Source organism: Camelus bactrianus, chromosome 17, assembly GCF_048773025.1.
Source record: "Camelus bactrianus isolate YW-2024 breed Bactrian camel chromosome 17, ASM4877302v1, whole genome shotgun sequence".
In the NCBI taxonomy this organism is placed as follows: Eukaryota; Metazoa; Chordata; class Mammalia; order Artiodactyla; family Camelidae; genus Camelus; species Camelus bactrianus.
In genome coordinates this window covers 31585904-31600861 of record NC_133555.1, presented here as the reverse complement: position 1 = coordinate 31600861, position 14958 = coordinate 31585904, and the positions used below count along the sequence as shown (strand labels likewise).

The following is a 14958-nucleotide window of genomic DNA, read 5'->3' as shown; positions in this document are numbered from 1 at the left end:
CTGAGCCAAAGTGCCATTTCAGAAAAGCAATCTCTCCTAGCTAGATTTTTAATGAAGTTTTGTAATCCTTTCAGTAAACCACCTGACATTATTGAGAAAAGTTCTCAGAAACAACAGATCGAAGTCCTTGTTAAAACCGTTAAGTTGGGGGACAGCCAGTCAGAAGCACTTGTAGGACGTTCTCTCTGAACTGGGACTAGCGCGTTTAAAAGTCAACAGAACGAATGGTAACACGTTTAATATCAGAAGAAAATCTACTTGCTTGGAGTACGATCACTCCATTTGCTCGTAGTTTTAGGGTGCTGACAGAAGAGGAAAACAGGTTTTCCTCCCGTTGACCTCCTGCTGCCCTGCTGCGTCTCACTGCTCTGAGCTGCAGAATCCCTGCTCAGCAGCAGCTGCCTCTTCTATCATTAAATGCCTAATAAAGTCCAAAGTAAGTCATGCGACACCACTCTCACACCCCATGTCCTCCTGCATGGCCAGGGCTGGAGTGACCACACACGTGCTGGTTTGTTTCACGTGAGAGTCTTTCTAACATTCCCCACGGTCTCACCTTTGAAGGACAGACAAGCCAGGCATTCTAGCGTGCCCTGCTTTTTACCACACCAGACACCCTCAGGTACGTGGGCATTTGTTTTTGTTGGATTATTTCCTCAGGATAAATCACGGGGATGGGATCAAAGGGACGAACACGTCTGCATCTACAGGGGTCTCCAGAGGGGTCATAAGGACAGGGACGGGTGGCAAAGCCCACACACCACTGATGCCCACAGCACAGAGACCCTGCCTTCAGGGCTTCCACACAGGGAGAGGGAAGAGCAGCCTGGTCTTCCGACTGCAGATGCCACATACCACCTGGACCCTCCGTCGCCCCTCAGGGCTGTGTGGACTTACTCCTCAAGTCCCAGGACCTGTTAGCAAGTTCACTTTCTCTTCTAGGAACCATGGAAGCACCGAAAAAAACCCTCTTCTTCACTCACCTGAGAGGAGAGCTATGGGGTCTGCCTAGAACTATTGCTTCAAGCAGATGGGCCAGTTAGCAGGAGCAGTAGTTAGATTAATGTCCGCATCCTAATCCCCAGAATCTGTGACTAGGTAGGTAACGTGGCAGAGGGGAATTAAGGCTGCAAATGGACTAAGGTTGCTAATCTGCTCACTCTAAGACAGGGAGCATATCCTGGAGTATCCGGGTGGGCCCAGTGTAATCACTTCAAAGTGGAAGGACGTGGCAGAAGGTCAGAGTGATAATGACGTGAGACAGACTCAACCTCTGTTGCTGGTCCTAAAAACGGAGGAGGGGCCAAGAGTCAAGGAACATAGTCAACCTCCTGAAGCTGGAAAAGGCAAGGAAGTGGATTCTCCCATTTGAGACTTCCAAAGGAACCAGTCCTGCTGACATCTTGATTTTAGTCTATGACACCCATGTCTGACTTCTGAACTACAGAACTGTTAAGGTGATAAATTTGTGTTGTTTCAAACCACTAAAATTTTGTGGTATTTTTTTATAGCAGTTATAACAATAGAAATTGATAGAAATAGAAACCAGGTAACTGAGGACATACACTATCCTTCCTCAGCCTAGGGAGGGAGGACTCTGGGTGGTCCTGGATAGAGGGCAGCTTCATCTGGAAACACCCTGGTCTGAAGACTCTGGTTCCCAAAGGCAGGGGTGGGATGACCCAAGGGCAGGGGCCGAGGCAGGCTACGTGGGTGGAGAGGGTGGCATGGAAACAAGAGGCTCAAACAACCACTGCCTTCTTCCTTTCAATCTCTTTGGGGACACAAACAAAACATGCTGGAAATAGGTGGTATCATAAATGCTCGGTGTATCAGGACCAGACTCAGTGGATGATCTCCACTCCCAGGTCACCGAGTGACATGGCTCATGGCTGGCTGTGCATGCATCTCCTGTGCACTAGTCAGCTACAGTTGAGTTGAGAGCCCTGCCTTCCAGAAGGGATCTTATCAGCAAAGAAGAAGCTGTGAGCCCTGTTTCTGGAAATGGTGGGAGGATCGGGTATCCCAGCATAGCAGCCAAGAGGCCCTCCAAGCTGTGTACTGTCTGGGTGAGCTTCCTGCATCACTTAACCCCTCTGGGTGCTTTTTCTATAAATGAGGATGATTCCACTTTGGTCCACGTGTGCCGTGGTCCATTTCCATCCCTCAAGCTGAGGAGTCAATGACTTGGAGCGTCTCCAAAGCCTTCCCTGGAGCCACAGGAGCACATACCGTGTGTTGGACACTATCTTAAGTCAGTGACTCATCAGGCATCAAGTAACGAGGCTAAGAAAAGCCCTCTCCTGAGCTCATCTCCCCTCAATGGAGACAAACAATTACTTAAGAATTCTAGAAATACCCAAGGCACTCACAGCCAGCTCCACGAACCAGCTCCCCTTTTAAATATCAGTCCCTTGGTGGTCTTCAGCCATGTAGGCGTAAGCAGCCATTGGGCCCAGAGCCGTGAGCTCTCTGGGAGGTGTGACCAGGAAAGGAGAGCAGGGACCAGAACGCTCCCTTCTGTCCCATGTGCCAACTTTATGGCAAAGGCTCCATCGATGCTGTTCCCATGAACAGGAGCTCCAGGCTCCAGGCAGCAGAGCCTGCTGTGAAGTGGCAGAGCGCTAAATTCCCAGAGGGCAGCAAGGCCCAAAGAAGCCCCTCTCACCAGCAGCCCCACTGAGGCCACATCCACCATTTCTCTGGGGGTACAATGTAAAAGCCACTGCATTTGTCAGCCTCCTACCCACAGTGTACCCCATGGGGTCTGGCAAGATTGTATGGGTCAAACCTAGTTCAAAGCTTCCATGAGTTGCTTGTTTTAGGCCATGCTTCTGGGAGGGAGGATGCACCTGGTGTCTCTGGTGACCATATATGCCAGATGCTGGGTTGGGGCGCCAGCCCACAGTCAGGAGACAACAAAGTGACTTCGCCCCAGGGTGGAGGAATGGACCCTCGTCCTGACCCTGTGTGCCCCAGTAATGGAATGGCCCAGCAACAGGACAAGCACAGACACGCAGCAGAAAGTGGGGCAGTTCCCTACCAAGTACCTCCCAAACCAAGAGTGGCCCCCATCTCTCTGGCGAGGTGGGCAGAGGGTGACCCTGGTGAGAAGTGTGGCAGCGGAAGGTGGCCTGACAGCCCTGCAGGTGGGGCCACCAGTGCTCTGTGGTGGAAGAGGCAAATGTTGTGCCCCGCCCTGCATCAAGGGAGCCTTGGCAGTGAGGTGGGCACCCACCCACCTCAGACATGTGGCAGGAGGATGGAGCTCGGGCCCCAGAACCAGTCCCTCCACCACACAGAGGACACAGCCACCAGCTCCTAAACCTTCTTTGAACCTACTGGCCTAGAGGGCTGCATGCGGCAGGAGCAGAGCCCCCTCCAGGAAGTCCGTGGTAAGTTACCGTATTCGCCAAAACGCAGGGACTCCCACTGCTGCCACTCCACCAAGACACTGACGGCACGCACGCCCACGTAGATGAGCAGCATGCCCACAGTGGCGTCCAGGAGGAAGTTGATGAGGTACCTGTGAGGAGAGGGCATGGGGGCACTGTTAGGAAGCACCACCGGGGCCCCCACCAGGGAGCTGGGCTCATGTGCTTCCAGAGCCAAGGTCAAGGCTAGGGACCCAGCACTTTGGTCCTGGGGAGGCAGGAGACTCAGGTGAGCCTGTGAAGGGGGCTTGTTTCCGGGAGCCCAGGAAGGCCCCCTCCCAAGGACAGTGCACTGACACTTGTCAGCCTGCAAAGCTCGAAGGTGTGGGGGATCGACAGGGAAACTTGAAAAGACCTCAAGTGTTCCTGCCAAATGAAGCTGACACAGAGTGCCTGGGTGCAGCCAAGGAGGCTTTATGGGAAAACAGAACTTAACCGATAAACAAAATCTGTTCAGTGACTGCTGACTTCCTGACGGCCTAGGCTTCCCAAGGTCCTGAGACAGTGCTGCTGCACCAGAGCGGCTCAGGAAACGGCCTGAGGTTTCTAAGACTCAAGAGGGCAGGGCTACGTGCCCTTGCTCAGCCCCCATGTTTCAGAGCCCCTCATGGAGGTCAGTGCAAGTAAACATCTCTAAAGAGAGAGCTTAAACCCCGAGAGAGAAGGCAAGATGGTGGAGAGCAGAGAGGGTTGGAAGAGCACACCCACCCTGACCCCCCACTCCTGTGGGGTCTGTTTCCCTCTGTCCCACACACACCTCTTCCCTCGCCAAGGAAAGGCCTTTGCCCACTGGCCCTGCCTCGAAGAATCTCGCTGGGTACCACTCCCCACAGGTCCTAGCTTTCCAGACAAGGCAGGAGACACACAGGCCTGGGGTCTGATGTCAGTCCTCCAGGACACCACAGGGCTCAGAAGTTCTGGATACCACAGCCAGACCTTTTGAGTTGCTGAGGCCCTAGACCCACTGCCCCCACTCCAAGGTCTGGCTTCAGTGACGCACACAGTGCTCTGGAACCTGAGGGAGCACCTCCACTGTGCTCATGGTCCTGCCAAAGCCCTGGGGTGGCAGGGAAAGCAGACAGAGGGGATGGCCTTTTCCTCCCGCCTGCCCTTCCTCTTTAAAATCACAAGGGGTCACTCTCATTCCAGAGACTGGAGACCAAAGAAGGCACAGCAACCGCTTCCCAGGCAGTTTCTCCAAGTTCAAGGTCGAGCTCTGGCCCTAGGCTAATAATGCTCTCAGATGCTTAAATCACATTGGCTTCAAGTGGTTCTGACATGAGGCCTGTTCTGAAAATATCAACAACATCTCATATACACTCCTGCATTAGTTCATTCATTCCCTTATCAAAAACTGATTTAAGCCTACTGTGCGCCAGGCCTTGGGAATGACGACAGAAAGCTCTAGACCCTGTATTCAACACAGGTGAGACTGGCAGACAACAGGGCATCATGTGGGCCCCAGGGCCAGATCGGCTGGGTTCAAATCCCAGTTTCATCACTCTTGAGCTGAGTGAGCATGATTAAGTTATCCAACGTCTGTGCCTCAGCCCTCTAACTGTAAAATGAGGATAATCAAAGAAAACTGCAGGGCTGTTAAGAGGAGCAAATGAGTCAATGCACCTGAACAGTGACTGCCACACAGTAAGCTATACATGTCAGAATCATAGCCCCTCAGACATCACAAAAGCTGAACTCCCAGTACAAGGGACGGCTGCAGCCACAGGAAGCAGTTTGCCCCCCTCTGGTTGTAAGCGTCCCCTCTCCCTGAACTGACTGGGGCTTCCCTTCTAAGTCTGCAGACTCCCAAGATGCCCCAGGTCCAGCCCAACCCTTCCCATCTGTAAAAAGTCACAGGGCACAAAAAGGATGGTGGAGCTGGAGTGGATCTCAGTGCAGCACTGGGTCTTCCACGGGCCAGGACCTCTCCTGTCTGCGGAGCAAGGCCTGCCCTGCCTTCCGAGTTTGCCCCCAGCAGCTCTTCAGCCACTGCTGGAGCTCTCACGTCTTTCCTAAGTTTTAACGACAATACCCTCTGATTGAGTTGTTAACCTCTTCGTTGATAAGTGCCCTATGGCTTCCAACGGTGCAGATGCTCATCATCCCGTGAAACCTTCAGGTCATCCTGGGGATCTGGCAGGACACACAGGACAGATGAGGAAATGGAGGCTCAGAGACATCACGCCGCCTTCCTGTAGCTGGGCCTTTCAGTCGAGGGCTCCTTTCACCACACTAGCTCCACCTTGGGCCTCTTCTCCTCTGGCTGAGCACGCGAGACTGTCAGCAGCCCCTTCTCCATCCCCCAGGATTTGTCAAGCCCCCTTAGAGCCAGATCATCTTCTTTTTGCAGATGGGCAATGGAGCCACACAGGGAGTGGAGTGGCCAAGATGGCTCCAGGAGATAGGGTTCCTCACCTCCGTGGAGCAGCTGGCCCTCAGCCTATCTCGGCCAACCAAGAGGATTCACCAGTGATGATGCAAGCTTGCTGCTGGACTCAGGGCTGGGAGGATAAGGCCCCTTCCTAACCATCTCCCCTAAGGGAGGATCCCTCTTCCAGTCCCCGGCTTTAGGATCATATCCAAACAGAACAAAATTACCCACGTCTCAAGGAAAGACCCTGGGGAGGGAGACTTTACAACTTCTTTCTGAATCTGGGCCTGGACCAAACCTCAAAATGGTACACTGCCACCAAACAAGAGAAGCTTAAAGGAATCTTCCAGTCCAAATAATCTTAATTATACACTAAACCTCTTGGCAAGGGACTCACCAGACCTCTGCCCCTCTCTACCTCAGAGGCTGGAGGGCATTCCAGGCAGAGGGCAGTGGGAGCAAAGGCACAGAGGCAGGAGACAGCCTGTGGGGTTGAGGGCCACTGGGAATAGCCTGGTACGGCTGGAGCACCAAGTTTGAGCCAGGAAGGTAGCAGATGGAGCCAGGATAAGGCAGGTACTTTTCCACTCCATTTGCTAAGAGGGGCTCTTCAGGTGCTGTTAGCCAGGAGGACAGGTATCATGACCCAAATGGGGTTTGAGGCAGATGGCTCCAGGGGCTGTGTGGACAGCGCACTGATGGCATCGACAAGCGGAACAACCCACAGTCCTCCGGTCAAAGAGGCTGATGGTGTCAACAATGGCTTGGACCCTGAGTGGCTGACACCACAGAGAAGCCCTCATATGTCCTGTTCCAGCACAGGTGACCCTTCAGGATGTTATGCTGCCTTGCCAGGGGCTGCTTCGAAACGGGGAGAGACAAGGGTACTAGAAAGCCAAGGGGCAGAACTTAGGTTCATCAGCAGAGAGCCAGTGTACTGGGCAACTGTCACCAAGCAAAGCCTTAACGCTCGGCATGCACACGATTACTCAGAGGAGCACAGGGGATAAAGGGGAGTTGCCCCCTCCCCAAGCTAGATGGAACATGACTAGAGGAGCAGGTGATGATTGCACTCAAATATGGGCCACTTACAATGAACAAGGGTCCTCTTCAGTGAGATCTGCTAGGTACACATTTGCAAAGTGGATGAACAGCATTCCTATGGCTTGTTTGGAAGTGTCTAAAAACCTGTACAGAATAGAACCAGCACTTGTTACCACTCTGACAGAAGGGTCATAACCAACTTGGGAAAATGTTAAATCTGAAAAAGGAAAAAGAAAAGCCACTGGGGAGACCCCAGTCTTCTAACTACCAGTCACCTCTTCCTGGGGCATCAGTACTAACTCAGGCTTGGCATTTCAGCTACCTTTCAAAACCTTCAGAAACACCACATGCCTGAGAGGCCACTGATTAATAACACAGACTTAAACACACTAAACACATTTAAAGTGTGTTTTTACGTTCTCATTTTTTGTTACTTCAAAACAAAATGCTTGATCACAGCTTTGGATGATGTCCAAGGTGCCTCTACTTTAAAAAGCTCCTACCCAACTTTGTGCATGAGCTGAAAGATGTGTAGGACTGAGGAGACAAGGACGGGCCCAGCACCGCCCATGGGACCCTAACAACCTTCACCTGCTGCCGTTTAAACAACAGGCTGGATCGGGGCAGACATACTTTTTCGTTGAGCATCAGAGAGTAAGTATTTCAGGCTTTGTGGGCCATCGTCCTCTGCCGCCATACTGTGTAAGCAGCCAGTCACTAGCATCTCACTAACACTTTAGCCATGGAGACAGACACTGGCCAGACTGGGCCTGTGGGATACAGTTTGCCATCTCCTGCGCTAGAGGACAGGGGTTTCAAAAAAGATAAAACAAGGTTGTTAGTCTTTGGGATACCCTGTCCCCTATCCATGGGGCAGAAGCGTGGTGGAGATGGCATGGGCCCTCAATTTCTCCTCTGCCGTCACACCTGGGGACCACTCACAGTCCACAGCCCAGGAACCTGTGGATTTTGGCCACCACTCTCAGCCTCCCAGGCTAGGCATCCAGAGTTGGGCCGGGCCACTGACAGGAGTGAAGAAGGGGCACACAGGCATGGGGTCTCAGGGCTGGAACGGGCCTTAGAGATCCAGACCAACCCTGGGATCAAAGCCTGAAAATGATTTCCTCAAATCATGGCAAAGTAGGAGTCACCAAAAGGGACCGTGTGTAAAACCTGACTCTGGGTCCTTCCAGGTCCCCTGCCCAAGCTAAATACTCAGGCTTGAGAGAAACCAACTGTGGGAAAAGAAAAATGAAGATGATCAACATTCAGAAATAAAGAACTGAAGATCAATCAACAATACGCTTAAAATTTTATGAAGGGGTCTCCATCACAGAGATTTATGGGAAGTTTCCTCTGAAGAGAAAGTGGCTAGATGGGTGCAAGGATCATGCTGTCCTAAGGAGCTGGCTGTCTCCCTCTAAGTGATTTATTCTGGGGAGTTTTGTCTTTGGAAGCTATGTCTGAAGCTGCTTTAACCACGATTTCTATGAAGGAAAAACTGCTGCCCAAGATCATCCTAGGACCAAAAAGACTAGTTTTGGGGAGAGAAGCATTAACATGGTACAGCTGACTCATCTCCAAATTTAGGTTTTTTTTTGTTTACACACATAGACTACAGAATCCAAGGATTTAACATAGTCTAACAACAGGGAGACATGACTAAGGAAGACTGCAGCATGGACTGATGGATCTGTATTACTTTCTGTCTTCTAAAACTGGACAGTGGGGTGATGACAGACTCACTGCCACCTGGTTATCACTACCACTCAACAGTTACCTGGACGAACAGAAGTGCTTTCATATTACACAGTCCCTGATGATTAATTTGACTAATGGATTCCAACACTTTCTGTATAACTGCTCACATTCCATCCCCTAAAAAGCCCAAGGTAGTCAAAAGCATTCTAGGAATGAGTTAATATTCAAATACACACCATATCCTCCACGGACGTCTTTCATGCTTTGGTTCTCTGAAGCGTTTGACTGAAAGAAAAGACAGATAATCAGTAACTTTGCACAGCAACAGCAAAGCAAAGTGCATTTAACAAGCTAGGGGTTATCACTACACTTGGTGTTTATACTGATGTCTAGGTAGGTACGTGCTCTTTTAACACGTGACGATGTACAATAAGCCACGAAGGTCACAGAGGCCCTGTTGCTACCGACCAGTATCGACTCTTCAGAACTGGACACTTAGGAAGAAGGACTCTACACAGTGCATGCAAAACTATTTTCTTTTTTGTGACAAGGCTCTCTGAGAGAGGGACTCGAAACCACAAAGGGGAACGTACCTACTTCTAATTTCAGGATCCAACGACAAATCCATCCGTCCACCCACCCAAACGTTCGAAGTACTGTTGGGGGGCGGGGGCAGACACAGAAGCACGCTTGTGGCAAGTGCTCGAGGAGAGAAGCCTAAGGCAGAGCAAAGGCACAGGGAAGGCTAACAAGCCTGGAGGAAGGGCACCCACCAGTCAGGAGAGGCTGCCATGGCGGAAGTGGCTGGGCCAGGTCCTGCAAGCTGGGGAGAGTTTAGTAAGTGGACCAGGGAGGGGAGAGAAGACATGTTTCGGACAGAGCACACACCATGAGCTCATGGGTCCAGGGACATAATGTGGCAGGGTGTGTGTGGCGTGATTTGATTTGGCTTTAATATAGCAGGTAACAAGGGAAACAAATGGAGCAGGGGCCACATGAGGGTCCTCAGTGCCAAGCCAAGCCTGGGATGAATCCTGCAGGGGAGGAAGAGCCAGAGGAGAGCACTAAACAGTCAAGAACATAGGTGGAATGGTGGAAAGCGGCTCTGAATCGTGTACATGGTGGGTTTGGGGTGGAGAGGACTGAGCAAGGATGCTGGCATCCTTGTGGAACTCCCAGCTGCACAACAGTGGGGGTCGGGGGTTGCCCACTCAGCAACGGCCTGACAACACTGGACAGCAAAGGGCTCCCCAACTGACATTTAAACAGAAGGAAACAAAAGTTTCTAAGTGTCTTGTCCTCCACTGAAGCCCCAGGCAGACTGTTTGCAGAACAGCTCTATCTACTAAAACCATGATAGTGCCACAGGTGTGATTTTTTCCCACACAAAAGTACTGAGAAGAAACAGACAGGATGGCAGCAGGCAAGACCTGACATCTGGCAGACCCCCAAGCTGTGATGAGGATGCAGGAAGAGGAGGGAGATAGGGAGGAAGAAAACGGTGCCCAAATCAATAAACCCCGCTTCTCTAAATAAATACAAGCAGTCCCCAGATTGCAGAACAAGAACTGTCTATACACATAAATGAAACGTCTGGTGTCTACAGACATTTTGAGAGAGAGAAGGGGGGAGGGGGGGAGAGGGGGCGAGGGGGAGAGACAGAGAGAGACAGAGAGAGACTAAGAAGCAGGTGAAATTGTGAGAACGTCTGTCATTCTGCTGACCCATCGCACAGCCAAAACATCAACAAGACCAAGGATCTGGAGTTGAGGCCCAGAGTCCCACTCCCCCAAATGGCTCTCAAGGCAGGAAGTCTCCTTCCCCAGAGCATCCAAAGCTCACTAAGGTGCTGGGGGCTCAGGAGGGAGATATGAAGGTACTCGGGCCAGGACAAAGCAGTCTGGAGGGAAAGAACCCCAGCGGAGCTGAAGCCACTCCTCATGATGGGGAGTCTGTCCCCATCGGCATGAAATAGGACATCAAAACATAACCCAAGGAGAACATCCTCATTCTTAGGAGATAGATGCTGAAGTATCAGGGTGGGTGCAATTTACTTTCAAATGGTTCAGGGGATATGTACAATTATATTATAAATGGCATAATCTATATATAATTACATTATACTTATAAATAATAAATACAACAAAGTAATTTCATAATACATCTATTATTTACATTAACATGATACATATTACAAGAGAAGCAAATGTAGTGTTATGGGCCAAACTGTAGCTCCCCCACACCACCCCTGGCCATTTCATATGGTAAAGCCCTAACCCCCAATACCTCAGAATGTGATGATTAGCAGACAGGGCCTTGAAAGAGGTAATGAAGGTAAAACGACGTCATATGGATGGGCCCTAATCCAACATGAATGGTGTCCTTACAAGAAGAGGCCACACACATACTGAGGGACGACCAAGTGAGGACACAGTGAGAAGACCGTGGTCTGCAAGCCAATGAGAGAGGCCTCAGGAGAAACTGAACCTGTTGACACCTTAACCTGGGACTTGCAGCCTCCAGAACTGTGAGAAAACAAATTTCTGTTGTTTAAGCCACCTATTCTGCGGTACTTTGTGATGGCAGCCCCTACCACACCAATACATGTGGCAATACAGTAACTGGTAAACCTAGATGAAGTGTCCTTTGGGTATTCATGAAATCATTATTTAGAGGTTTTTTGTAGGTCTAACATTTTTTGAAATAAAAAGTTGGGAGGAAAACACACTCTAGAAGAAAGGACCAGTGCAAGCAAGCGCTCAGAGGGCAATCTGGCAGTATCTGTCATAACTGTGATGCCCCTGAACCTGCAGTGCACTGCCAGGTTCCTGTTCTACGGGTCTCACTCCAGCGTGTGCTAAGACGTATAGATCTTCACTGTAAAACTGTCCTAACAAGAACCCAGAAAGAAAGCAACACCAACCAATATGGGGTTGGGTATATACATACACATACACATACGGTACACTGCAACATCGGGCAGTTCCTAAAAACAACAAGGTAGATCTGTAACCAGCCCCATGGAAATAAGCAGCTGCTCCACCGGAAGCTCCAGACAGCGGCTCAGGCACGGCCCCAGGACGACTAATCTTTTAATTCACGGTGCTTCTGCAGGATAGAGAGAACTCAGACAGAGCAAGAAGCCAAAGCAAAGGGCAATCTACCCTTTCTAACATATCTACCAATGTCCTCTGAGGCGGGAGGGCTGGTGGAGGGGGAGCAGGCCCATCTCAAGTGCACGTCAGGCCCCGGATACGCAGCCACACCATTGCTGGAATCCAAGGCTGACGAAGCAGCACCTGACAGAGGCCCTCAGGGGACAAGGAAGAGGAGACTGGGGGTGGGGAGTGGAGACAGAAAAGGGGGCTGTGGGGGTGTGTAGCCTGCAGGGGCTCCCACGCAGGGTCCCTGCCTTTATGTACATGATCCTGAAGGCAGATGGGGGGCCCTGTCACCTGAAAAGCAGTGGTGGCCAAGAGCCAGAGAGACGTGGCTTTGAGTCCTATCTCTGCTACTAGCTATGCAACTCTGTGCTAAAAAAAAAAAAAAAAAGAGGGAGAACTATGACCTACCAGGTTGACCTCAGGATTAAATGAGGAAAACAGGTGGAAGAGGTCAGCACTGAACATGTGCTCAGGAAAGCAAAGTGCACTCTGCCAGCCCTGCCCTGGACTGTCTTCCCTCTCCTCCCCTCTGTGTCCACACTTCCCAGTCCTGGGGCTGAGCTACTCCGTACCAGCCTCGGTCCTGGTCCTGGTCTCTGGGAAGTGTGGGGCCTTGGGTCTGCCAGCTACAACTTGACCTATCCCCACCAGCCTCCCTCCTGTGCCTCCAGGCAGCCCAGGGGCCCAAATGTTAGGAGGCTCCTAGGATTCCCCAACCTCGCTCTCCTCCCTGGGCCATCCCCTCCATGTCCTGAGAGTTCCTCTGTGGCTCCCTTCTACCTCTGGATGGCTCTATCCTCCCTCCACAGGCTCCCCTTCTTCCTCTTGACTTCTGGGGAGAAACCCCCTTCTCAGGGCTTCTATGCTGTGGGCTCATCAGCTTCTTCCCCTAGCCCCGGCCCTGTGACCCGACTGCAGGCTGGCCCTGCACACTTGTATGTCCTGCCCACCCTGCCACTCCTGCCTGGCTTCCCCATTCTTCACAGAATGGATGTCTCCTCACCTCTGGGGCTCCTTATTCTCCTCCTCCAACTCAGTCAACTCCCCCTCAAGTCCCCCCGCCAATCCTGCAACTGAGGAGTCTTCCAGATGTGCCCCTTTCCCCGTTTCTGCCACTAAACTAGTGCAGGCCCTCATGATTACGTTCCTGTGCTAAGGAGACTGCCTCCTAACACGTTTCCCTGCTGCCAATCTCCCCAACTGCCTCACCCATCCGCCTGCCCACCGAGTCCACCCATTCATCTATCCATCTTTCCACTCATCCACCCATTCCTCCCTCCCTCCCACCTACACTGAGCATTTACTCTCACACAGACACAGTCCCTGCCCTCAAGAAACTTTCAGTTTAATTACACTTTACATAATTTAACTTTCCTAAAACATAGCTACCTTCTTTTCCAATCTTATTCATTTTTGAATTAAAATACATCTTTTGAAAGAGGTAAATATACAGAGTGTATAAAATTCAGAGAGTATATTCTTTGGTTAGTGTTTGTATGTTGTCTCTTTTTAATCCCCTTTCAACTTTATATTTAAGGTAGGTCTATTGTAAGCAAAATACAGGTGAGTTTCCCCCATCCCCAAATCTGGTTGGTAACTATAGTGAGCTGAATGGTGGTGCTCAAAAAGATATGTGCAAATCCTGATCCTCAATACCTGTGAATGTGACCTTACTTGGAAGAAGGGTCTTTGCAGATGTAATTCAGTTAAAGAGCTTGAGAAGAGATCATCCTGGATGAACCAGGTAGGCCCTAAATCTAATTACAAGTATCCTTAGGAGGGAGAGGAGAGTGGAAGACATGGGGCAAAGGAGGAGGCCTTGTGAAGACAGAAGCCTAGGAACCTGTGAAGCCATCAGAAGTGGAAAAGACAAGGAAAGTTCCCCCCCAGAGCCACTGGAGGGGCTGTGGCCCTGCTGGCACCTTGACCCTGGACTTTGGGCTTCCAGAACTGTGAGAGACTACATTTCTGCTGTGCTAAGCCAAGAAGTTTATGGTTATTTGACATCCCTAGAAAACTAATATGGCAAGTTCTTTCTTTTTCTTAGGAAAAAATTCAGAATTCAAAACACTCCCTTCCATCTGAAACCCTCAGATGGAACTGAGACTGACCCCAGTCCCTCAGTTTCCCCTCTCAACCACTGTCACCTGGACCTCGTATGTCCTTCCAAAGATGTGTTAAGTGAGCACAAAGATGGACAAATGTCTCTTTAAAGAGAGAGACAGGTGGCCTCAGACTTTACAGCACAGGCCATTGCTGCTCTCATTGAAAAGCCCCCTGGAGCTTCAGCTACTGTACACTTGGCTCTCCTTCTTATATCAGAGGCTACATGGTATCCCACGGTGTGGCCGTGTCATCTCTGAGTCACTCTACAAGCACCACTGCAGTGAATGTCCCTGTGGTGTGCCGTCTCTGCCTGTGTGGGTAAATTCCTATGGTGGACTTGCGTGTCAAAGCTTCTGTGCAGCTGACTTTGTCACACTGTCCTCCACAGAGGTTGCAGCAACTCATAAGTGCCCGTTTCCCCATGTCCTTGCCAGCACTGCTCTGAGCGAACCTTCTTGCCCTGACAACTTGATCACTCAAAAGGAAGCCTTGGTGTGGTGACAGTGTGTCCTCACCAGGTCATGTGTACGCCCCGCACCAGCTCAAGCGGGTTGGCAAGGCTCCCACCTGCCCTCCTCTCTGATGTGTGCCCTCAACCCTTCCGGCACTGGGCCTCAGCTCACACCCTTCCCTGAGGGTACCGGGACACTGTGCTCACTCTTCCAGAAGTTCTGTGCTTTTGGTGCCACACAACAGGAAGGCAATGTGGATGATTGGATTCTACCTGTTTCACATGGTTAGCCACGTCACTGACTGCATGCCTAACGCTGTCACCTGGTTTTGCAGACACCTCTCTGAGCCAGCACCCCACTCCATTGCCCTCCTCAGAGCCTTGCCCAACTGATGCTCCCTGGGGACTTGCTGAATGGAGGAAGAGAGCTCGGATGTTACACAGGTGTTTCCTTTTATGGCACAACAAAAAAGACATAAGAGGTGGCATTAAAAGCCAAATCATAGGAATTGGAAGGGAAATAATTTCCACAGAGCCACTGTAGCCCTACTTTGAAACTGAGTCATAAAAAGCCCAACTGTTTTGGAATTAAATCACACAATTTAAGAGCGCTGTCTGGCCAATATTGGGCGTGGCCTGAGAGAAGCAGTTACGAGGAACATAAGAGGCAGTAAGAGGCTCAGAACT

At 50.8% G+C, this 14958-nt stretch overlaps 1 protein-coding gene across 2 annotated transcripts in view; it reads right to left on the bottom strand.

Annotated features, from left to right (window-relative positions):
- STIMATE (STIM activating enhancer) overlaps window positions 1-14958 on the bottom strand; it is a 51526-nt gene that overhangs the window by 8890 nt on the left and 27678 nt on the right. For both annotated transcript variants that reach the window (XM_074344748.1, XM_010969053.3), the window contains exons 2-4: window positions 8787-8835; window positions 6898-6993; window positions 3405-3526 (exon numbers count right to left, since the gene is read on the bottom strand). In XM_074344748.1, the coding sequence (XP_074200849.1) occupies window positions 3405-3526; window positions 6898-6993; window positions 8787-8835 (267 nt within the window). The remainder of the gene's footprint in view (window positions 1-3404; window positions 3527-6897; window positions 6994-8786; window positions 8836-14958) is intronic.